Source organism: Castor canadensis, chromosome 11 (assembly GCF_047511655.1).
Source record: "Castor canadensis chromosome 11, mCasCan1.hap1v2, whole genome shotgun sequence".
In the NCBI taxonomy this organism is placed as follows: Eukaryota; Metazoa; Chordata; class Mammalia; order Rodentia; family Castoridae; genus Castor; species Castor canadensis.
The window spans coordinates 16,358,128-16,384,424 of NC_133396.1; the positions used below are offsets into that span (position 1 = coordinate 16,358,128).

Genomic DNA, 26,297 nt, shown 5'->3' on the forward strand with positions numbered 1-26,297 from the left:
AATAGATTTAAAAAAATCAAGACATTTCAAAAACAAAACTTTTGAATTTCCACGTGTGCATTATGCCCCTCAGTTGATGTGGAGTAGCTGTTAGTCCCATGTGAGGATCAGTTGTAGTAAAATTGTTGTGTGATCTGCTGAGTGTTCCCTTGCCCTTAATTCTGTGAAAATCCGTCTCCCTCAGAGCAAATGGTGCCCAAAACTCAAGGTCAAAGTGAATGTGCTTAACTGAAGTGATAAAGTGAAAATTTGAGATTTACTGGAAGGTGGCATGGTGGCATGTCTTTAGTGGACGTTGAGCTGCTTAATGGAAAAAAATGAATCAAGCATCCACAGCATGCACAGAACTCTAAACATCCTGAGCATTTGTGGGCTTTCCTCAGTGGTGGCTCCGAGGAACCTGTACAGTCCTGGGAGCACCAGCAGACTACTGTAGATCAGTAGATTTCTCCTGCTTGATTTCAAATGCTGGTGTAAATTTGGGAACATGATTTAATTTTTCTCCAAATGTTTATCTAGTTGTCTTTATGTCTTTATTAGATTGTGGCATTATGACATTATGGCTATATAAAAATTCTTACCAAATACTAAATTCTTTATAATAACACTGGAAATACTTGCATTTCAACTAATTTCTTTTGGTGGGGATAGTGAAAGATAAAACACAAAGAGAAAAAAAATAGTTAATTCTTAGCTTCTGAGCCTCCAAAAGTTCAGTTTCTCATAATTTTGGCACGATTAAGTATTTTCCGAGGATAACTTTTTTATCTTTTGGAAATTTTCATTTTGAGTGATTATAAGCTGACCTCTGAGAACGATGCAGGTTCTTCAGTATATACCATACTGAGATTGTTTTCTGGACTTTGTTCTCTTCATCTGTCCATCTGTTTCAATATCAGAATTACACTGTTTTGTAACTATTCTAACCAACACTACAAACTAAGGGATAGTCTTCCATTTTACTTTGTCTTTACTTTCCAGTTTTGTGGTGGGGCGTATGGAAGGTCATTCTCTTGTTTTCCTATTAGACAAAGTCTAGAATATCTTTGTGAATTGTTTCCTCAGCAACGAGTTCCTGGAGAAGGTGTCTGCCTAACTGCCCCCTCCACTCCTCCCCACCCCCCCCACAAACCCTTCTTAGATTTTTATTTGAATTACATTGAATGCACAGCTTAAATTGAAGGAAAATTTACAAATACTTTAAATTTCTTATTTAGGAATTGGTACAGTATTCAGTTTCAGTTTTTAATGTCTGCCTCTCCCCCACTTTGCATTTTTCAAGTGTTTCTCTTTAAAAATTTGTAGCATCTTCATTTATGTGAATATTTCTGATGCTCCTAGTGTCGTCCCCCCCCACACTTGTTTTTCTTTGTTAGGAATGTAACCTTTTTTCTATTATACTTCTTAGTCATTTTATCCTGAGAGATTCTCATTCTTAATGGACATAATTTCGTTTTGCCAAATTAACACTTGATACAGATAGTGCTACAAACTTTTTGCCACTTTAGATTTGCTTCTAGTGAATAGTTAGATTAAATGGAATGAATGTAAAACACTGCAGAAGCATCATAATACCAGTCAGAATTGGTTTATGAAGCTGCATATTTTGTGTTGATGTGATGTTGCTAGAATAGCCTTACTAGAACAATAAAATACACTCTGGAGGTGTGGCTTAGTGGTAGGGCATTCACCTAGTATGCCCAAGGCCTTAGTTGGATCCCCAGCACCTGGGGCGGGGGCGGGGCGGGAGGTGAGAGGGTGAAGAATGCTTGTAAGTCACTCATTTTGGTCAGTTCTCAGTAAATCAGCATTCTCTTACACTTTGTTAGAGATGATTTGAATGCCTCTGTGATGTATCCACTTTTGAAATAGTTCTTGTTTTGGGCATTGGTTTTGAGCAAAAAACAACCTTTTTGCTTTTCCTCTCAGACAACTCTTTTTGAAGTTAGTTGATAGCATTTATTTCGCTGCTGCTGTCTAATCATCTCTATTGCAGCAGATGTGCCAGGTGTAGCTTGAAGGTTATCATCCTGGCCAATATTGTTAGATCTGCCTCTTCTCACTGTAGAAGTGGACGCACATTGAGAGCTTATGGCTTGGGTTGTGTAAACAGGTAGAAATATTGCTGTCTTCTCAGATCACTAATGTATTGAAGGTGTCTAGTAAACTGTCTAGACACCTATATAACAGAGACACCTATATGTAACAGAGACAGTAGTCAACAAATCAATAAATTAGAACTCTTTTCATGCTTAAATTATCAAAGCCAGTCATTTAAGTGAGTGTTCTATTCTAATTGAAGTTTCTAGCACTATTGTTAATGTGACTTGCAATTTCTAGCCTTAGAGTATTTAGCTCGTTCTTGGTGACTAGCTTTGATAATTATATAAATAGGGCCCTAATTAATATGCTGACCCTTCCCCTAGTTATTTATTTATATATGTACGTGTGAAATGGCTTGCTGACTTCATACATTATAGATAAGAGTGTTGACCAAATTAGGAATTCTTACTTAAACTTATAATTAACCTCAATAGTAGAAACTTATACATAAACTTAACAGTTAAGTTTTTAATTTAGATTTTTATATTTGAAATGTTAGCATTATTTTGATATATAGAGAGAAATATTAGTAGTAGAATTTGAGAATAAGGGTCTCCACCTCAAAGTTGAGCAATAGTTGGATTGGCAGGAGAGAGTTGAAGAAGGATAATCTCTTCATGGAAAAACTGAGAATTGGGCAAAAGCAATAGGAAACAAAAAAGGTCAAGAAAGGAGAAGAGAAGTGTAGATCATATGTTCAAACAGTCTGGGGTCTGTGCTGGTGAGGGGAGAAAGGCCTTTTCTGATGGGAATTTTTTTTTCTTCAGTTTAGCGTTCTTTCTCTCAAATTTTGTTTGGGAGCCCTTGTCTTTCAACATCAAGTATATAGAAATTTTCTCTTGGGGAGGGGATATCTGAACCTTGCAGCATGTTGCCCAGAATGCATTTTATTTTAGTCAGTGTGCTCTGTAATTTCTGAATTTAAATCACTTAAGTTGGCTTGGGTTAGTCATTTACACTTGGATTGTTTTAGTAAATACAACAAATTGTCAGTGGTTATTAAAGTTGATAGATGATGTTTGGACTTTTTTTTAATAATTAAAGTTAATATATATTCTTATCAATAACGACTTTGATTTGTTGAAGCCTTTAAAATAAATCTTTAAACTTTGGAACTAGTGGAGGCTTTGAAGATAATTTATTTATTTATCTATCTATCTATCTATCTATCTATTTATTTATTTATTTATTGTGGTTGGTGGTGGGGGTTTGCTTTGTTCTTGCACTGCTGGAATTTGCTAGGCTCTGCTGTCTGAGCCCCTCCACCAGCCCTGTTCTTGCTCTGGTTATTCTGGAAGATAAGGTGCAGCTTCTTTTTGCCTGGGCTGGCCTGGGCCATGATTCTCTGTATCTCAGCCTCCTGGAGCAGCTGGGTGGCAAGCGCGTGCTACCACACCCACCCTTTTTTCCATTGGGATCAACCTTGTAAACTTTTTTGCCCAGGCTGGCCTGGAATCACAATCCCCCCAGTCTCAGCCTCCCATGTAGCTGGGATGCCAGGTACATGCCACCGCACCCAACTATTGGTTGACATGGAGTCTCACCAAGTTATTGCCCTGCTGGCTTTGAGCCATAATCCTCTTGATCTCAGCCTCCCAGGTAGCTAGGATTCCAGGCATGAGCAATTGGTGCCCAGCATGTCTTTAAAATGAAGGTGAGGCCCAAAGATGTAAAATGACTGAAACTGCAGCAGTTATTACTGACTGTGGAGCGGAGACTCCTGACCCCCATTCTGTTTTTGGAGCATGATTACTGCTCTTCACATCTTCACATGAAGCAGAACTCCTGGAAAACAGGACACAGAGCTAGATGTTGAGGGCAAGTAAAGGCTATATGTCCAGTCATATAAAACTTCCTGTTTTGGAGGCTGGGGGATGCCAGGTTCACTCTAGAATTCGTGATTTTTTGAAATCTGTATGTTTCAGGATGCTAAATATATTGCTCTCGTGACTAATTTTGATATCTCAAATATCAAAAATTATAAGGAATTAATTTTTCAGTGTTTAAGAATAAGGCAAAGCCTCTGTTGTTGCATTTTTTTAAAAGCTAGAAAATTTCTTTAATTATGGTAATTTTGATTCTTTAGAGAAGACGCAAATAGTTATGAGTCGAAGGGTACACGTTCACTGTACCCTTCATTGCTAGAGGTGCCTTGCTCTATAATTGTTAGGTTGACTGTTTCATATTCAAGACGAAGAAACAAGAGCTAGGTATTTTAAGGTAGTTCACAACATCACAGCAGTGAATCTGACAGAGTCTCTTAGATGTGATTTTGCCTTCATTCTAGTATCTCCTCTATAACCTCGTGTTTGGATGTAGGAAAATAATATTGCCTGCTAGGAAAGTACCAATTGCAAATTATAAATGCCCTTGCCTGTAAGATGCCTCACACAGTACTTTTCTTTATTCAGACCTAAACTGATTTTAATTTTTTTTTGTGACAAATTCATATTCATTTCAGTGTACATTTCTTTTAAGAAAAGCAATACAATGCATAGAAATAAATATTGCTATAGTTTTAGAAATTAAGGTAAAATTTTGCTTTTATTATTATGATTGAATTTATGGACCTAATATGACATTAAGATTGCTTTTAAAATTCTGTTAAAATAATACAGTTTACTCTAAAAATAGTTATTTAAAAAAATAATAAAAGCCACAGTAAAAATCTGAGAGCTATCTAGGGGACAGATAATGGTGTCAAGGACTATGCTGTAGCAGTGGGAAGGATGGGAAGCAAATAAACTCAGAATTTATTTTGTAGGTAGAACCTAGAGAAATTCCTGGTAGACTAGATATTATTGGGCACAAGATAAGATTTCAGATGAGAATCTCCATTGTCACAGGAAGGTCTTCAGACGACAGTGCCTGTGAGAAAGGCTCATACCCGTCAGCTGCGTGACACATTCTTCTTTCTTTGATAATTTCCTGCTGTCTCTCTTCTGTTTCTCACATTCTGAAACTTCTGTTGATAAGATGTTGGATCTTCTGGGTTCTCCAGATTCCTTTTTTTCCTTGTAATTTTTCCTACCTTTGGAAAGATTTCCTTTATTTTTATCTCTAAGTCCTTTTATTGGATTATACATTTGTGCCCTCATTTTAAATTTCAAGTATTTTTACTCTCAGATTTCTCCTAACATCTCATTTTTGTTTTATTAATGCAATGCCTTCTTTGTGACTATCATTTAGAGGATAGGGTGGTAGTATTTTATTTTATTTTTTTAGATTTTTAGTAAAACTAAAACAGTATTTTGAAAGTAATTTTTGAACCATCATTATTATTTTGTCTGGATTTCCCTTTTTTTCCTATTTGTTTATCTGTGATCATCTTTTATGCTAGCAGACCTCTCTCCCTTCAGTGTCTGGTAATCCTTGACTACCCAGGTCACCAAAAATCCTCACTGAAAGGCAACGTTGTGTTTTGTGTCCATCACAGGACACATGTGTTCTGTGTTTTTTCTCCCTCTGGAGTCCTGGGCCAGTGTCCACCATTGGCTTAGAATCAGACTTTTTAAAAGTATTGTTTTATAATTTATTTAATGCTTTTCAATCGATTACAGTGCATGAACCCATAGATTTTACTGTGGCAGACTAAAACTTATCTACCTCAGACAATCTGGCTTGTTAGTATGGATTGCTTTTAAACTTCTAGTGGCATTTGTCTCCTCTTCCATTCCGATTTCTTTCTCTTACGACAATTCTGCCCTTGTACCAAACTACAGCATATTACTTTAAACATAACCCAGAGGGGACCCTGAGAGTGTTCTATAATGGAGGATTTCTTCTTCAGATCCTAGAAAAATTAAACTAGACCTATTTAAATAAGTAAATAAAACAGTTGGTAAAAATGGTGTTGTAAAAGTTGTCATGCCATGGATACTTATGATATTTTGATGAGGAATACCAAGCAGTATATAATATCTCACTTTAAATAAATATATGTATATATGCAAATAGAGACAGATATATGCCATGCCTTGTTTTCCCACTTTTTAAAATTTGATCTGCAATGTCACTATCAATTGGGTCCATCAGTTTTTTCATTGTTATTGGTTTGTTTTTTGAGACAGGGTCTTGCTACATTCAAGGCAATCCTCCTTCCTCTGCCTCTCAAGTACAGGGATTGCAGGTGCATACCTCCACAACCTTTCTGATTGTACCAGCTGTTCATGGTTGTTGTTTCAGTCTCTTGTTTCACTAGAAATGGGAAAAATAGTGATTTAAGACTTATTTTCATTTCTTCTGTATTTATTTTCCCTCTGTAAAGGAGAATTTTCCCCACTGAGTATTTGATTACTACCTGAAATACTGTCTATATAGAAAGGGCCAGATAAATGCTCAATTCATGTTCTTTATTAGTCAGTTTTCAGAACAGTAAATTTGAGCAGGTCTCAAAGATGTACTCTGAGGTCCTTTTCTTCGTCTTTTTTTTTTCATTTTGAACATTATTATGAATCAAGTGTCATTATATATTTGAGTTTTCAACTTATTGTAATCATGCTTTTTGACACCCTGTTCTGCCTTTGGGCACTGATCTTTTAAGAATCATGTTTGGATTCTGTTTTTAAGACCTCTGTCATAATGGCATCTCATGCATTAGAAATATTTGAACTGTGTGGCCACTTTCAGTCTGTTGAAAGTGTGTTCCTTTCTTGAGAACTTCACTATCACTTCCACTTTTAAAAAAAGAGAAATATTTGAACTGAATGATGAGCTAAAAATGTCTGAAGTCATGTGTTACTGCTACAGAAGTGTCAGAGGAAGTTTTATAGCATTAAGTGGTTATATTAGAAAAGAAGTAAGATTGCATATCAGTAATGAAAGCTTCTGTTTAACCAATGCAATCTAGTGTGAAGGGGAAAAGCACAGTCTTATCAAGAAATTGCCAAAGGAAGAGCAACAAATTTCATTCGTGCATAGAGAAGGGAATGATAAAGGTGAGAGCAGAATTCAGTACAGTTGCAAACAGGAAAACAATAAAAATCAGTGAAGCCAAAAGTGAATTCATTGAAAAGGCCAATAAAATTGATAAACTTTTAGCAAGATTAACATCTTAGGTGAGATTAGGCTGCTTTGTCAAATGCCACAAGTTTCAAAAACTCATCCAATCATAAATAAATTGTATATGAATAGTCTTATAACTATTAAAGAATTGACTTTGTAGTTAAGACATTTCCAAAAGATAAATCTCCAGGCCCAGGTCTGAATTCCTTCAAACATGTAAAGAAAAAAATCCATCAATTTGCACCCCCTTCTCCAGAGAACCTAAGGGAAAGCTTCTCAATTTATTGTATGTAGCAGCATTACCCTGATGCCAAAGCAAGACAGAAATAGTACAAAAAGAGAAAACTACAGACTGATTTCCATTACTTTTAATGTAAATATCCTTATCAAAGCATTATCAAATTGAATTCAGCTATGTATAAAAAGTGATACACTATGACAATGTGAGGCTTATCCCTAGAGCTCTATGCTGGTGCAGTATTTTAAAATAAATCAATCTGATCTACCACATTAACAATCTAAAGGGAGAAATAAAACCCCAAAACATTATCATATTGATAGAAACACCTGTGGGGCAAAAAAAAAAAAAAAACCCAAACCCCACACATTTGAACAGAATACAACATTACTCATAATAAAAACTTGTGGCAAACAAGCAACAGAAGAGAATTTCCTTAACTTGTTACAGGGTATCTATAAAGATCCTGTAGTAACCATCACATTGAATGGTGAGAAGTCAAAGGCTTCTAAGATTAGAAAGAAGGCAAGACAGTTCTAGCTACTCAGGAGGGTGAGGCAGCGGGATCCCTTGAGCCCTGGAGTTTGTGGACAACCTAGGCAACATAGCAAGACTTTGTCTAAAAAACAGCAATAACAACAACAGAAAAGAAGAAAGCAAAGATGTCTTCTCTCAACACTTCCGTTCAACATAATACTTGAAATCTTAGCCAGTGCAATAAGGCAAGAAAATAAAGGCCTAGAGATTGGGGAGGAAAAAATAAAACTGTCCTTATATATGGCATGATTGTCAATTTAGGAAAAAAAAATAAGGAATCTTAAAAAAAATATTACCCATTAAGTAATATGTTTAAAAAGTTAAGTAGTCATATTAAGCAATTGGAAACCAAACTATAAAAACCAATACCACTTAGAAATGGCTCAAAGAAAAATGAAATAGTGAGGTATAAATCCAACAAAATCTGTACAGGATCTGGAAGGTGTGAAAACTACACAACTGTAAAATGTCATTTATTTGGCATTAGACCAATTTACTCATTTGCCGTCTAGATTTCTCTGCCTGTGCTTACCTTACCTTTGAGGACAGATTCCAGCATAGCACATCACTGTTTCATACATTTATACTTTTGCCTATGTTGTATGAAATAGGTGTACCTATCAGTAGACCGTGTGTCTGTGTGTGTTTGTGCATGTATGTTTCTTCATTATGTTTATCTAATTTGAAAAACAGTAAGTTGGGCGTGGTGGCACACTTCTGAAATCCCAGCACTCAATGGGCTGAGGCAGGAGGACCACAAGTTCAAGGCCAGTCTGGGCTAGTGAGACCTTGTCTCCCACCCAAAAAAAAAAAAAGTTTTAAATTTCAAGCTTTAGATCTCTTTTTCTAATATAAAGATGAATTTTATTCATAGTGTGATTTGAAATTAGATTTCTTCTACACATTCATCTCTGCCAGTAGCTGCTTAGGAGCTGTTGCCGATATATAGCACTTCCTGCTATGTGTATCAACTGAGTACTTGGGGGATTTCAGTTTGGAAAATACAAAAGTTGCACATTTTCTACAAAATTTAGTTGAATAACTGTCTCCTCTTATATTAGCCTCTGTTTCTTTCTGATTTTCAGTTTTCTTCACTTAAGCCTATGGCTCATATATCTGTTCATTGTTTATATTGCTAGTTTACATGTGTCCACAAGGTTGTGGAGTAAATGGCTGAAACTCCAGTGAATGTATTAGTGTATCACCTGCAAACTGTTACAGATTGCTCTTGCTCAGGCCTTAGCCAGCAGTAGTTTTGTGCTTTAGGGTTCATACCCCAGCACTTGAGCTAGATTCTCAGCATAATAATAAAATGAAACACCCCATTTTGGTTTTAAGAGCTAATTGTCTTTATTATAAATCTGATAAAAAAGACTGCACAAACCCTTGTGATCGATCAGTCATTCAGGAGTTGTCTAGGCATGGAGAACATAAATTAGGAAGGTTGACTCTTTTCCCAGTACCTTAATGACTGAGACAATGAAATTTAACATGTGTGCTTAAATCCATAGTCGACACTAAATTAATTAGGACGATTAATATTCTTGAAAACCAGATTCAAATTCAGAATGATTTTGACCACTGAAAAAAATTTCGAGAAGAATAAAACTAAAGATGAATGTAGATGTCACACTTAAACATAGAACACTAAAACCATATAAGAACAAGGTGATTGGACTTTGATCACAAGATAAAAGCGAGAGCACACAAGGGAGATATGAGGATAGGTAAGACACCTAAAAAATTAGATAGCATTTGTTGCCCTCAATGCAGAGAAACTAAAGCAGATACCTTTTTTTTTTTTTTTTGGCTCATTGTATTTTATTTTATTTTATTTTTTTCTTTTATTATTCATATGTGCATACAAGGCTTGGTTCATTTCTCCCACCTGCCCCCACCCCCTCCCTTACCACCCACTCCACCCCCTCCCTCTCCCCCCCACCCCCTCAATACCCGGCAGAAACTATTTTGCCCTTATCTCTAATTTTGTTGTAGAGAGAGTATAAGCAATAACAGGAAGGGACAAGGGTTTTTGCTGGTTGAGATAAGGATAGCTATACAGGGCATTGACTCACATTGATTTCCTGTGCGTGTGTGTTACCTTCTAGGTTAATTCTTTTTGATCTAACCTTTTCTCTAGTTCCTGGTCCCCTTCTCCTATTGGCCTCAGTTGCATTTAAGGTATCTGTTTTAGTTTCTCTGCGTTAAGGGCAACAAATGCTAGCTAATTTTTTAGGTGTCTTACCTATCCTCATCCCTCCCTTGTGTGCTCTCGTAAAGCAGATACCTTAAAAGCAACTGAGGCCAATAGGAAAAGGGGACCAGGAACTAGAGAAAAGGTTAGATCAAGAAGAATTAACCTAGAAGGTAACACACACGCACAGGAAATTAATGTGAGTCAACTCCCTGTATAGCTATCCTTATCTCAACTAGCAAAAACCCTTGTTCCTTCCTATTATTGCTTACACTCACTCTTCAACAAAATTAGAGATAAGGGCAAAATAGTTTCTGCCGGGTATTGAGGGGGTGGGGGGGAGAGGGAGGGGGTTGGAGTGGGTGATAAGGGAGGGGGGAGGGGGAGGGGGGGAGAAATGACCCAAGTATTGTATGCACATATCAATAATAATAAAAAAATTAAAGCTGTTTACAGAACAGTTTATATCAGACTGAGATTCAAACCCAAACCAAGAAAAACAAAGTGCAGAAGATATGATTAAAATGCAAGTAAACAAAACAAAACAAAAACCAAAACCATGTGAGAAAGGAATTAACTAGATGGCAATATTACCCCTCATCTTCCTTATCCAGTAGCTAAGACTCTAGAAATGCAGACATGATCTGGCCACAGGCATCTTACCCTTCAAGTTTGTTTGTTTTTGTGGACCTGGGGTTTCCAACCCAGAGCCTTGTGCAAACACTCAACCACTAAGCTACATTCCTACTCTCACACCTTACCTTTGCTTGCTTTTGTGCACATGCACAGCCAGGCAGTATCTGTTCCCTTCCCTGATTTATGTCCTAGTGTTTTCCTTGGTTCAGCCCTTGTGTTCTCCACATCTTCCCTCATTTAATTGGCCTGATGATGTCTGCCTGTGTTGTGTTCTGTTGTGTTTCCAAAAAGCATCCTACTATTAATATGCCTGATCAGCTGTCTCTTATTTTTAATCCAAGCTCCACTTATAGCAGTGGTGAAAGAAAAGAGTCGTCAGAATCATAATTGACCACAGCTGAATAGCAACAAAAAAACAATCCCATTCTGTCATTTAAGATTGAACATGAACTCTTTGTTACAGTAAAACAGTTACGTAGCAGTGAACCATTCTTAAATGCCAGGAATTAATCTAAGTGCTATGCATTCTTAACTCATTTAATTCTCTCATCTATCCCAAGAGGTGGGTACTGGGGGTTCCCAAGATATTAGGTCAGTTATCCAAGGTGACACTGCCCAAGCCCTGACTGGCTCTAGATGGAGACTGGTACTTCACCCTGATTTTGCACGGCCTGCCATTAGAACTAACACCACGTTCATCACCAAGTCAGGCACCAAGAACAAACTGGAGAGCACCTAGGTAACAATAAAAATCTTAAAATGGCCAGTATACAGCTCTTGTCTAGAGGGCAAATGGCTTTGGATTGTGCACGTTTAGGAAGATAGGAGAAAGTTTTAAGTGAATCATGTTTCAAATATGTAAAAATTTTCTGAAGAAGCTAATGAGTATTCTGTGTCACTTGATTGACTAAAAAGTAAGACAGTGAAATTCAGTCAGGAGTGCTTATACTGGACAGGGAGAACCGTATCTTGGCACTAGGTCTAAGGAAAAATAAATTGGGCAGTTGTGAAGGCTCAAGAGATAATTCTGCTCAGGTAACTCTGCTCAGGGTGGCTGTGATTCAGCTGTCTTGTGACTTCGCTTTAGAGTCCTTCATCCATATGCTTACTCTACTGTTACCTAAAATGGCAATAGCATTTTAGAAGTGATGACAACTCATCAAGTCCCATATTGTACAAACCAGAAAACAGAATCTGAAATCGAGCATATGTTATCACCAGACTGCATAGTGAAAGACAGAGCTGAGTTTTGAGCCCAGGTCTCCTGGCACCTTGTCAGAGTCCAGCCTGCCCCCCCCCCCACCTTTTTGGGGGTTGAGGGGTAGTTTCACAGTCACAGAAGAGAATATTGAGAATTTCTGCATAGTGAGACCTAAAAGGGGGTAGGGGTGTGGAACGAGGTGCACTGATTTACAGAATGTCCATTTTTTGTGTGTAGTATGAACCCCGAGGACCCGGTCGGCCCTTGTACCAAAGACGAATCTCATCTAGCTCAGTCCAGCCTTGTTCTGAAGAATTGAGCACTCCCCAAGACGGCCTGGCTCAGTGTAAAGACCTGCAGGACCATGGCAACCCACCTTTCAGCTTCTCATCCCCGGAGTCCTGGGTAAACACCACCTCATCTGCCCCCTACCAGAACATTCCATGCAATGGATCCAGCAGGCCAGCTCAGCCCAGAGAGTTGATAGGTAAGAGGAGTGGGTGGGTTACCAGATCACTGTGATTTTTACTCCTCAGCACCCAGATGTTTGGTGCTTTCTTCTTGGGGAGAATTTTTTTTTTTTTTTGTCTTTTCTTTTTCAGTGCTGGGATCAAACCCAGGGCCTCACGCATGCTAGGCAAGCGCTGTACCACCGAGCTACATCCCAGCCCTTGGTGCTTTCTTCTATGGGTCCCCACCACTATTTGCATATCTTTTTATTGATTTATTTATTTTTGGTTGTGCTGAGGATTGAACACAGGTCCTAGAGCATGCTAGGCAAGCACCATACCACCAAGTCACATCCCCAGCTCACTTGCACTTCTTCTTTAAACAATATTCAGTGCTCATATACATTAGTTTAGGACTGTGTCAATTCTGTATTTCTGATCTGGAAAGTTAGTAGGCATATCCCTGTTTGGAAACTGACCATTTTGATCTATGACTGAGTAAAAGAAGTAATGGAACTTAAAACATTTCTGTTTTGTGGCACTGGGGTTTGAACTCAGGGCCTCATGCTTGCTAGGCAGGCGCTCTACCACTTGAGCCACTCTGCCAGCCCCAAATATTTTTAAATGGAAGAATCACCCTTAGGAAAACAGTGTGTTTTCTGGTTTGGGTTTTGTTTTTGTTTCTCTCTGTCATCATGGCTGCAGGAGGGAGTTAGATCAATATCAGCTTTCAAGGGTTTCTCCTTAGCAGTGCTGACAGGATGCTATATATTAGTGTGGCTATGAGGGAGGCCAGCAAAGTCTCACAGTTGGGATGTAGAACTCCTGTATTTATCCTAGTATTCTAATAAACCAAGAGCTCCATGGCCAGTGAACAGAGAGACATAAGAAGAGACAGGCGTGGACAAGACACAGGAACTTGAACAATGTGGTTGAAAGTCTGCAGGCTTCTTCTTTGGCCTGGAACACGAGTGCACTTTCATCTTTCCTTTGTTCCCTCTTGCTAATGGACTGAACATAAAGAAACTAATATCCTACTCCAGTTCTGGAATGTCCTTCACTTCCACAGGCTGTAGATGTTGATCTTTGTGAGCAAGCCTGATATCTTTGCATGGTGAAGTTTTGCCCTCATAGTGTCTACTTTTCTTTTTGAAATTAGTTGTGTTCATCTTTAGGATGTGAATCCATTGTTTCTAGAACTGATCCATTTTTGAGTATGTGCCATATAAGCATATTTTTAGAATAATGGACATGGATAGGAAAAAAATTTTTTTAATTTTGCTTTTCTTTCCTGGCAAGAGACACTGTCATTTTACTCCTTAATTAAACATTCATCAATACCTACTCCATGTGAGCTGCCATCTTCTGTGTGGGGTTGCTTTGTCATTTTTAAGATCTAACCTAAATACACTCATTTTATCATATTTGAATTTCCTGAGAAACATCTAAATTACATATTGGTGATGATAATTTGTTAGTTTTTGGTTGTTTATTATAATTTATCTTAAAGATAGCATTTCTTCCTCTTTTTTTTTTTTTCCACCTAAGTTTTAGGATAGCTTATGGCCAAAAATAATTAAAAGCCTGACCTGGGCTGACAAGGTAAAAAGTTCCTGAAAAATGCCCAAAGCTCATGTCATTTATGTTTTTTTTTCCTCTGCAATTATAGATTTTTTTTTTCCATTGCCAGGAGACAAATTATAGTATTTCTTTAATAGCAAGTAATACTTAAGTATTAAAAAATTAATTCAAAATCACCAATATCCTGAGGCACAACTTCTTGTTTATCAATATATATTTGGGGTGTGTTTGTGTGTGTGTGTGCAGTGATGGTACTGATGGAAGTAGGGCTTTAAGTCCTCCCCTTCTTCAGGAGGCATAGAGATTCTCAGTGTGTCAGAGGACTGAGTGGGGGCAGGGACTCCACAGCAGCTGAGGACCTCTCTTTTCTCCTAGCGTTCTTGCTGGGGTGGATGGTCCAGGGGCTCTTACTCCTTGGAGGCCATGTGGACCATAGGTCCACCACCCTATTGCTATAACCAAATTCGTTGTCATCCCAGGAAATGAGCTTGACAAAGTGCTCATTGAGGGCAATGCCAGTCCCAGCATCATAGGTGGAAGAATGGGTATCGCTGTTAAAGTCACAGGAAACAACCTGGTTATTGGTGTAGCCCAGAATGCCTTTTAAGGAGCCTTCCTACGCCTGCTTCACCACCTTCTTGATGTCATCATATTTGGCTGCTTTCTCCAGGTGGCAGGTCACCACTGATAAGTTGAGAGTGGGCACATGGAAGGCCATGCCAGTGAACTTCCCATTTAGCTCCGGGGGATGACCTTGCCCACAGTATTGGCAGTGCCAGTGGAGGCAGGGGTGATATTCTGTGCAGCCCCACAGCCATTGCGCCACAGTTTACCAGAGGGGCCATCCACAGTCTTCTGGGTGGCAGTGATGGCATGGACTGTAGTCATGAGTCTCTCCACAATGCTGAGGTTGGCATGAATGACCTTGGCCAAGGGCAACTAAGCAGTTGGTGGTGCAGGAGGCATTGCTGACAATTTTCAGGGAGTTGTACTTCTCATGATTCACATCCATCACAAAGATGGGGCATCCACAGAAGGGGTAGAGATTATGATCCTTTTGGCTCCACCCTTCAAGTGAGCCCCAGCATTCTCTGTGGTAGTGAAGACACCAGTGGAGTCCACAGTGTACTCAGCATCACCCCATTTGATGTTGGTAGGATCTTGCTTCTAGAAGATGGAGATACCCTCCCATTGATAACAAGCTTCCTGTTCTCCGCCTTCACTGTGCCATTGAACTTGCCTGGGTGGAATCATACTGGATCATGTACACATGTAGTTGAGGTCAATGAATGGGTCATTGATGGTGACAGTATCCACTTTGCCAGAGTTGAAAGCAACCCTGGTGTCCAGGCACCCAATTTGGCCAAATTCACTCCAACCTTCACTTTGTGTCTCAGGGACGTGGCTGGCACTGCATGAGGAGATGCAGCTGTCTATTGAACGGGGAGGAGCAGAGAGCCTATCAATATGTTTTAAGAGAAACACAGTTGTGGCATATCAGATGGAAAGTTTGAGATTTATTTCTTGAGTTTAAAAGAAAGCTATTTATATTATGTTGGTTTTAAATTTAGGAAAGATCAGTGACATTCAGAGTGAAAACTTACAAAACTTAATATTGAATAATTGAAGTACTGAGACTAAAAAGTGGGTTATTTTCACCTTAATTTCCAAATTCTAATTTTATGTGATCTCAGACAACCCTGTTTATGCTTTTTAAACTTTGTCATACTGAGTGTGAAGTAGCTTCCACCAAATAGTACCAGCATATTTTAGAGAAAATGAGCCCTTGGAGTTTGGGTTTAAGAAAGGAATACTAGAAGGGTTTCTTTTTTGTTATTACTTATTTGTTATTTTAGGTGGAGTCTTGGTATTCTGTCCAGGCAAGCTCAGAGCTCCTGAGCTCAAGCCTCTCCTTCCCCCGTCCCCTTTTCTTTTCCCTCTTTCATGAGAGGCCCTGGGTAGTTTTCTGAAAGGCATACATAATCCATGTAAAGTGCACAGCACAAAGTGTCTGGCCATAGCAAAACTCAGATAATGAGCATGATTACCCTGACCGCTCACTCCAGCCTGTGGCCTCCTCTGTGTGCTGCTCCTTCTGCGCTGCTTTGTGAAGCAGCCTTCTTATTCCTCTGTTTATCTATGTGTGTGTAAGTGGCTTTAGGGTTGCCTAATTTACTACAGGTCTCAGTCCTTACCTCCCTCCACCCCCCATACACACATTTTTTGTGAGAAGTATCTATAGTCTAATACAACGCTATTTAAAAACCTTGCAAGTCAGGCAAATGATAAAAAATATGACATCATTTATAGCTGTTTATTTTTCCACACATTATTCCGTGTTTACTCAGAATATATTACATGATCTGGGTATGGGAGAATTAAGAGTTCAAGGCCCTTCTGGTGACATAAAGAGAGTGCCAAGCCAGCCTGGGCTACATAGTGAGACCCTGTTTCAAAAAAGGAAAAAATACATACATATATGTATATATATATATATATATACATGTGCATACATATATGTATGTGCGTGCATTGCAAGAAAGGATAGCACTTTTAACAACTGAAACCCAGTGCCACTGTTACCTAAGTTAATAATAAGAGCTATTTTGACCAAGAGTCTACATATGCAACTCATTTTTATTGAAGAAAACATTCTTACTTAAATATCAAAGTGTGCAGTTGTGCAAATTGGTTTTTTGTTCCTCAATAAACCTTCACATTTGATCTTTAGTTTTATGTGATAGCTGTTCCAGTTCCCATGGCCATTCTGTGTGTTTAGGGTGGAGAGATTTGGTAGATGTGTGGTGATTTCAGTACTCTGCAGCAGAAGTTGTCTGTTCTTGTGGTTCCACTGTCCCTGCTTCCTGGAGGTCTGTACCTATCACGCTAAGGAGAAGCTTGAATGCCTCTGGGCTCCTCTTAACCTCGTGTCACTGTTCTCTGATCATAGCTCCACCTAAGACTGTCAAAGCCCCTGAGGACCCGCTGAAGTCTGAGAACTCCGAGGTGTCCAGTTCCTTCAACTACAGTGTGCTGCAGCACCTTGGCCAGTTCCCGCCCCTCATGCCCAACAAGCAGATCGCAGAGTCGGCCAACAGCAACAGCCAGCAAAGCTCGGCGGGGAGCAAGCCTGCCATGTCCTATGCCAGTGCGCTGCGGGCGCCTCCCAAGCCCAGGCCTCCACCTGAGCAGGCCAAGAAGAGCAGTGACCCCCTGTCTCTGTTCCAGGAACTCAGCCTGGGGAGCTCCTCAGGCAGCAATGGCTTTTACTCCTATTTTAAGTAATCACTTTTTTTCCTCGAGGGAGAATGTTTTAATTTGTTTGTATCAATAGAATTAAGGTAGTTAGACTTCATCTATAGATGCACAATTCCCTTTGTTTTAATATTAAATATGTTCTCACTTAATTGCTTTGCTGCTAGACTTGCAACTAATTTTTTAAAAATATATTCCATTATTTTGCATTTTTGATGTGAGTCAGAATTTTGACAGCTTTTATGTAGAATAAAAATATTTTTAAATTTGTGTATTGTTACATATGTTTGCATCAAGCTAGCAGCTAAGAGGTTAATTGTGCAACTATAAAAAAAGAAAAAAGTTTGTCTAAAATGTATTTAAAAAGAAAAAAAATTGTAAGTAGCATTTACATTTATTCAATAATATTACCATGGCTGGGTTTCTGTACCAGAAATGGCCAGTTGATGTATAAATGTATGTTATTTTTGCTTAAATTCATTTAAAATTTTTTAAAATAAAGGGGCAGCATCTTCTAAATACTTTAAGTTTTATCAGCTTTTTTTGTTTTTTGTTTTTTCTTTTTCTTGTGACAGGATGCTGCATTCTAAAACTTTCACAGTTTTAGACTACATGCGATGTGCTGTTGTGATCTCCATCCACCGTGGGGTAGAGTTAAAGGCGTTCTTTGCCAGTGTATTCTGTATGCCACTATTTTTTGAAATGTGAAAAAACAGTGGCATACTTATTTTTTTTGGACAAGCTACACTTCAAGCTTGTTTTTAATGTTAATTTGATAGTGTGGTTTTTTTTTTTTGTTTTTTTTTTTTAAACAAATCATGAAGCTGAAAAATTTTTAGGATTGTTGGTGCTTAGTAGACTTGATAACTATTTTAAAAATGCGTGAGTTTAGTAAAATCCTTTTTTCTCACTATGCATGTATCAATGTTTGTAACCTGGCTTCCTCCTTCTCCAGTGGTATAAAGAATTGTGCCGCTTTAAGGTTTGGTTATTTTTCCCTCCAGTAAAATTTTTGGTACCTTATTTGATGTTTACATTAAAATGTGACATTATACATGACAATTCAAATATTTTGCTAGTTGTTTTGTTTGAGGAACATCAGTAAAGAAAAAATATAATGTTTGTCAAAATTTGATCAAAAATCATCAAAATCTGGGGCAGAAAACCACCCTTATTTTTTCATGTCTTTTGATTCTTCTAAAATACCCTATTGAACTTGTACAAAAATACAAAATTTAAATAGCTGTCTTTAAATATTCTATAGTCTGACAGTTGTTTTGAATGAACTTTGGTAAAATCCAAAGCAAAATGTTTACCCTTTTAAAACTGTGGTCTTGTAACACACTTGAAGCCATGCATGTCCTTCTCATTTCCTGATCTAGTAGAATAATTTTATATCTCAGTCTTGAGAGTACAATATATCCTTTTTTAAAAAATAAAATGAGGCCAAGGAGCATTTCTAGTGAACCCAACCTTGCTGATAATTCATCTAAGAAGACTACTTTTGATAGGTTATCCTGTATTCACACTACAATTTTAAAACCAGGTTGAAAGTGGCAAAGGTAAAGAAAAACTTAAATTTTGTTGTTGTTATATTATTGTTATACTGCGGGTACATTGTGACATTTATAAAAGTGCTTACAGTATACCTTAAATTCACCCCCTCTATCATATTCTCCTTCATCTCCCCTTCCCCTCCATTTTTAGAATAGAAGAAAAGCTTCTTACATTTTTTTATGTGACTGGAAGTTAGTTTGTGTTAGCTAGCTTCAGCCCCCTATGATCCTCAGACATTTTGTTAAAAGAATCTCTTGGTTAAGAGGTTAGCAAGCTCCAGGACAAACAAAGCATGCCTCTTACTCAGTTCTCCCTTTCTGTTTGGTGCGATTCATTTGCACATGGCCTCCCATTATAGCTGACAGTGCTCTGTTGAGGTGGCAGATGCAGACCTGTGGGCTGTAGACGTGTTAATGGTTAGTATAAATCACAGAGAGAAAACGGAGCCAGCAAGCAGCAGCACTGTGCTTTCTCTGTATGATGTCAGATCTCCACATTTAGCCATATTTTAGTCAGAAGAAGGAAACACTTTGCCATGTGTCTATGTACTTCCCACTATGCCAAAACTCAAGATGTAGCCCAAATGAAAAGTAGGTCTTCCCAGTGTGAGGATAGCTTCGAAAAATTGTTTTCTCTCTTGATGATTCCCATAAAAACATACTGGCCTATAACACCAGTTACATAAATGTTCAAAGCATTTTGATAATATGAAGACAGAATTGTACTATCAGGACTTTCAGTTCACCTCTCTTGTCATGAGATTCTTGCCTCATTTTCTGTTTTCCATACTTGAACCTTTGAAAAAATCAGTTTTTAAATTATGTTTAGTTAAGGAAGTCACATACACACACTACCACATTCATGTTGTAATCCTTGGGTAAGGAGGCTGTTAAGTTTCTATGCTATGACCTCTGTCTAAGCAGTCATTTCTAAAATATGAACAATAACAGCTGCTTATTATTCCACTGCTCTGCTCTAAGTGTCTGAGTGTTCCTCATTTCTCTCTTGTTTCTAAGGGTAGTCAAGAATGTGAATATTGATTCATCTTTGCACATTCTGGATTGGATGTTTATTTTAGCCTCTAACAAGCTTCCTCTTTTTCTGCATTACTTAGTGCCATCTTCCATCCCTGCTGTAAAGACTGTTATCTTGTAATGGTTTTGAGCCAGTCTTTGCAAGTTTCCATTCAAAGGAGGCATGGCCTCTTAAGTGCATTTGGTGCTCATTGGTGTCACTTTGGTAGTGTGAGCAGGTACCCATAAGCCAAACTTATAACTTACTTTCTTCTTTCATATGCTAGGTTCAACCTTAGAGCTCAGATGGAACACACACACATATATATTTTTACAAAACCAATGATAACTCTAAGATAATACCAATTATTACCAACTTCCTTTTCTTCCAGAACAGATTTCTTATAAGTAAATTTAATTGTTCGTATGGTTTCTTTCTACTTCTTTGTATCACTCTGAAATTTCTTTGTTCTTGCCAGTACTATTTTTTATTCATTTCACTTTTTAATTTCAGTGCAACTTGAGATTTTTTTCATTCTTTTTATCTTAAATTCTTTTGGGTAATAGAGTCTGTAGAGTATTCCTGCTAAGTTTTTTTTCCTGATCTTAAAATGAATTTTTGTTAAGACTTGAAAAACTTCACTCACTGTAACATAGATATTTTCTAGTGTTTTTGAAAGAAGTTTTGGTTGTCACTGGACGTATGCTTTGGCAAATTGTTCCAGCAGAGCTATGTTTTGGTGAATAAGTAGTTAATTATTGACTATTTAAGCTAACATGACCTTAATTCTCCTTTCTTCACACAGATAGGCTTTCTCTCCAGGTCATGTTGTATGTGTGAAATATTAAACTGCCTCATAGTTTTTGTTTTTCCTTCATATTCTAGAATAAGCTGAGGTTTGTTATAAATATTAACTGGTCTTTTCGGCTCAAAGAACTGCAGAATAAGTAAGTAAGCAGAATTCTCTCTGAATAAGCATTACGTTAATTAAATATAGCATTCTCTGAGGCCTATTTATGGAAATAGTTTCCTTGTTTGCTGAGAAAGCCAACAGAATTTTCTGACTTTGAGGTAATATATAGTATTTGTTGCTTTAAGGTAGTTAGATTTTATGTTTAATATTTTTCACCCCTACAGCAAAGCTATAAACATATCTAGCCACCTTGGATAAGAGTCAGTGTGAAAACAATTTCAAGGTAAATTCAAATATTTCAACCATTGTTATTAGGAAAATTAGATTTTCTAAGTAGTCATTTTTAAGAGACATCCATAGCATTGGATTCATAATGGAGTTGTTTTAAAAAACGAAATCCCAGAAAAAGTCTATAAAAATTTAAGGTGAAAAATGTTAATGTATTGAAAGATACAAATTACTGCTTTAAAATATTATTTAGGCTAGTGTTGTGTTTTACCCTTTGTAGTTCCTCAGAGGCAGCAACTTGTCTTTTCTGATTAACCATGCAGAGTTTCTTCTTACCATCCCCTTAACATATTTAAAAAAAAAAAAAAAGTCTTTAGTTTCTACCACTACCATGTGTCTTCCTGAATCTTTTTTTTTCTTTTATTCATATGTGCATACAATATTTAGGTCATTTCTCCCTCTTTCCCCCCGCCTCCTTTCCCCCCACCACTCCCCTTCCTGAGTCTTGAAGTAAGTATCTTAATGGGTTTGATTTATCTCTCCCCTCTTTGCTATCTGATCCATGTATAAACCACCTAGAAATTAGAACAAAATAAGATAATGTTCTATGATTTCTTGTTGAACATATTATTTAGTGGTGTTCATCACATATTACAAAGATAGCATCTTGAAAGAATAAGTGGCTGTTTGTCTTCAGAGTGCTCGTTGCACAGGCTTCTCCCATTTTCCCCCTACTTGAAGTTGGACATTTATTTGCTAAGACTTCATACAAGCTGCTAAATTCACACTTACCCTTTCATCTCTGTTTAATTAGCAGTCTCAAGACTGGTTGAAAGGAGTGAATCTTAATAATGTTTAATGTTCTTAGAAAACACATTCAGAAAGTGGCATCGTGTTACTATTTTAGGTTAGACTATCAGGTTACTGTGGCATTTAGAAATTTTTGGACCTACTGACAATACTTACTTTGAAGTGAACTTTAAGGAAACAGTCATCAGAGTTCCTAAAATGTTTTTGAAAGGAGGTACCTAACAGAAGAATGTAGACTTAGCAATGTGAACTGAGGTTAAGGCTCAGACTCAGTGATACACAGTGGAGTCTAAAGCTTCTGAAACTAGTGTTTAGAAAGCCCAGAGGTGTTCACACACTGTCAGTAATCAGAGTATTAGGCCTGACTTTCTTTGCAATTTGCTCGATAGAGAGAGATTTTATTTTGATACGAATATTAAGCATAAAGCATAGTAAGTTTTATATAATTCTATGAGTTCATTAAGCAATCTTATGGAATCTTCATTATGTTCTTGGGGAGTTGTGTTAGCTATTTCTACCTCATAGATGAGGTCTTTCTATGTTTTATTTTGCGTACTAGCATGTGATTGCCTGCCTTAGAACTGTGTAGAGGAGGGGAAATCAATATTACCTTTTAAGAAATTTTTGGTTTTTATGAAATAATTGTTTTCATTAGTACTGTTTTTTAAAATGAGAAAAAGGGGGGAAAGGTGGCAAATCACTTAGTTTTCGACACAGTAGTATCTATTATAAACCTATCCTGTTTTTAAGATTGAAAAATTGTGGACAGCATAAAGCAAAAAAGAAAAAGTGGTGCTCAAATTTGAGCCAGTGGGAGACTTACCTGGAGAGTTTGTTGAAGTGAAGGTTGCTGGACCCTGCCCCTACCAGAGATCCTGACTTGGGTAGAGCCTCAGCACTGGTGACTGCCATGGCACTGTGGATATAAGGGCCACACTTTGAGTCTGAGCCTTTCCAATCAGGCATTTATTTACTTGGTGTGAAAAACTGACCTCTTGAGTCATTTTAATAATTCTGATATTGTGAGTAGCACATTTCACGGAGATAGAGCCCTATGCCTGGGGCTTGGCTGCCACCCTCCTCCAGTGGGGCCTTTGCTGCTGCTCCTCATTGGGGTGAAAGAGCTCTTCGGTTTATTTGTAGAGTGTGTTTGGTTTGTGTACACTGCCACCTGGCTTTCGCCAGGTGCTTAGAGTCAAGTCTTGATGGTCCCTACAAATAGAGATGCAAATTGTGGAAAGAAGCCATCCGAATGTCATGAATGCACAGTACATTTATCGAGGTGCTAAGTACAGAAGTCCCTGTCCTAAGGTGACAGTGACATGGAGCTTCAGAAATGACAGATAATCCCCAAATAATGTATTCTGTAGTTTTTATGAGGTGTGTGCTTATTTTTGCTGGGTTTTTCTTTCTTTTTTTTTTTTTTTTGGTGGTGGTGGTGGGTGAGGGCAAAGGATTTACTTTTCGGATTTTGTGTTTCTCAGGTTAACAAAGTTATTTTGGATTCTCTGCCATGCTGGCAGGTGTTAGGGAGAGCCTGAGGTGTTGTATGTGGCAGAAAGTAATTGTTTTGATTTGCTACCTTTAAAAAAAAAACAAAAAAACCCCATCTGTATATATTTGCAAAACAGTATAGGCGAATCTGTCTGCTACCCAGCATGAGTTACTCATAAATCATAGCCACACATGTATGAGCAAGTTATTTTTGAGAAAGAAACTGCCTATAACATAATAAACCTGACAGGTCCTTGGATATTTTTGCATTTATGTGGTGGTGGTGTTTTAAATATTCACCCTGGACTGCACCTTGGGGTGTATTGGGCTCTGCTTTTGGTTTTTAGTTTGGCTTTGAATTTACTGAGTTAATAGCACACAAACTATTTTCAAGGTAATATAGAATGAGATAGGTGTAGAAGTACACATGACCTTCATAGAATGCACGGCTTTGAAATTCTTAAAACCCAGTACTTCGCGCTTACAAGACTAGATAGCCTTTGGTGAGGGTTGCTTTTATGTTCAACACAGGTTCCTTTCTGCAGTCCTAACTTAATAGGGAGCTTTGGTTTATTTACACTTTGCTTTGCATGACACCTTATATGTGAAGGCCTCTTTATGGCTTTCGGCAGGTCAGAGGGCTTATTTTGTCCAGGTTAAAGTCTCAGAGTGTCAGTTATACCTGAGAATGTTTCTCAGCACCCTCTCCCCCATACAGACCACACCCGCTCCTGTAACTCCATGTATATGGCGTTATGTACAACACATACCGCATCTGATTTCTGTGCCAGTCATCTGACCTGATTCTTTGAAACCTGTGAAGGTACTGGTTATACATAGTAGTATCCTAGGTAAATATGGTGATTAAAATACTTCTCCAAATTACAAAGGTAATGGCTTTTACATTTCATTAAAGGGTCCTATTATTAGTGACACAGGATTTTTTTTTTTAATGCTTCAAAAATGCAGTTCTTACTTAATGTAATCAACTAACTTTATATATGATCGGCTAACTTTATAGAAGCAATTACTTAGCAAATTCATACTGGGTCTTATTTTGGAAGCCTTCTAAGGGAGGCTGTAGAAAACTGAGCTGGTCAGTTCTCATCTCTTCGAAGTACCAGCTGTGCAGCCATCTAATCAAGTATAATTTACGGCAAAATTATAGCAATTATTATTTTTTTTGGCAGTAAATGATACCTCACCTGAGAGGCTCTAATACCTAAAGAGTTCATTCTTAATAAAGTAAAAGTGACTTTGTACCATAAAATAACCCCAAAGCTACTCTAGGGTTTTTGTTTTCTTCTTTGTCTTCATCTTTCTTTTCTAACTTAGTTTTTGGTATTACTTTAGCTACTTGGGTTCCCTAGAACAAGTTTTCAACTTGGGGGAGGGAGGGTCACAGTTCCTATAGTGTGGTCATGTCTCAGTGAAGTTCTTTTGTTTTAAAAGATTCATGGTAACACAAAATGTATTTTACTGCTACAACTAAAATGTATTTATAATAAAATGCCTTTTTAATAATTTGGACATTTGTTTATTATGTGTGAACCATAATTCTCTGCTGTCCTTTACTCCTATGTTCAAAGATTTTAGAGAAGTTAAACATAATACTTAATTTTACTCATGATATTAAATGGTAAAGCTAATGTAACAGAACTCAATGTAAGATTGTAAGGTTATAACTCTAGTTTCCATAAATTTTATTTTTACTTAAATCCCCATCCTCAGTAGTAGCAAAGCCTTAAGGTTTAAAATGTTCCCTAAAAGTTTAAAGGTGACCAGTGGTCAGTGAAAAAATTAGTCTTTTTTCAATAGTCATTCAATATGGATCTGAAATTTTTTTAATGTCATGAATTACCCATAACTCAGCTTGGTAATTCTGGGCTATGCAGGCCCAGAACCTAGTTTACATCAATACCCTATGTAGGTCTAACAATACCTTTCGCAGTAGTGTGTGACAATCCTACCAAAAAAAATGTGGGCTGTACAGTCAGGGTCAGTGTCTTGTTTTTGTGGAAGGAAATAGTTGTTTGCATCTGTTACAATGTAATTTTTAAGAAGCATCCACAGGTCATAGAATGCTCTGTGTGCCTTATTTTACTTTTAACATCCTGCTAATGTGGCACCATAAATCTCACTTGCATCTACTGTGCTTACTATCTGTATTTGTAAATGGACTAGATGCTTAGGCTTTTACAAGGACAATCTATAATTCATTGCAGTGATTCTGTTTTTAAGCTCAGCATTTTGCTTTCCTTGAGTTGACTTGATACGACCTAAGTTTTTGAATTTTAGAAAGAAAAGGTTTTTCAGATACAAGTCAAATGGATTTTTGGAGACTCCTTGAGCTGCTTTCTGCTCTATAGAAAACAACCCAAGTCCCATAATCAGTAGAGAGATGCAAGTATGACTCTCAGAGGTGTTAATTCCTGTACCATATTGGTGCCCTTTGAAGCATATTTTCTGAGAATGATAGTAGTGCAAAAGTTAGTGTGAAACCATAATTGATAATCATTCTCTTTCATCAGAACTGCAAGGTAGGAAATTCTGTATTGAGTGTAGCCACACATGCAGATGGAGAACAAGTTGGTAGGATGAGTGTTAGATTGGAGAATGGTTTGTATTAATCTGGACCATCCTCATGCCTCTGGTTGGTTTTAAGCAGCCACAGAGACTCCAGTGTGGAGTCTGAAACTGCTTGAGTTACATGGTTTTGTCCTAACTGGTCAATTCCCTAATGGTTGGAAATACCCTCTTAAGATTCAAAGAACTGTTCTCAGTTTGCATTGCCTCTGTTCCTGTTCATCCTGCCAACCATAGTAGTCACCTTCCTGGAACTGATCTGAATGTGCCACTCTCTGGAAAGCCACCAGTGGTTCTCCATCACACCCTACATGTCTTAGCTGGGCAGTGAAGGCATCTGAATCTTGTTTCTGGGCACTGTACATACCAGTTTACAGCAGCAGACCACTGGCCGTTCCTGCCTGAACAAGTGCTGATTTTCTTGCTTCCCTACTTTGTTTTGGAGCATATCATCCAGATCTACTTTGGTGAGCTCTATTTACTAATCAAGACTCTGT

At 37.8% G+C, this 26,297-nt stretch overlaps 1 protein-coding gene and 1 pseudogene across 7 annotated transcripts in view; one reads left to right on the forward strand and one right to left on the reverse strand.

Moving 5' to 3' along the window:
• Helz (helicase with zinc finger) overlaps positions 1 to 24,738 on the forward strand; it is a 149,496-nt gene extending 124,758 nt beyond the window's left edge. For 6 of the 7 annotated variants that reach the window (XM_074045481.1, XM_074045483.1, XM_074045479.1 and 3 more), the window contains 2 exons: positions 12,151 to 12,400; positions 16,894 to 24,738. In XM_074045481.1, coding sequence (XP_073901582.1) covers positions 12,151 to 12,400; positions 16,894 to 17,228 — 585 coding nt within the window. In that variant the 3' untranslated portion in view covers positions 17,229 to 24,738. The remainder of the gene's footprint in view (positions 1 to 12,150; positions 12,401 to 16,893) is intronic. The other variant, XM_074045487.1, reaches the window with a different exon arrangement.
• On the reverse strand, positions 13,916 to 16,155 carry LOC109695600 (glyceraldehyde-3-phosphate dehydrogenase-like; annotated as a pseudogene).
• Positions 24,739 to 26,297: the final 1,559 nt, after the last annotated feature.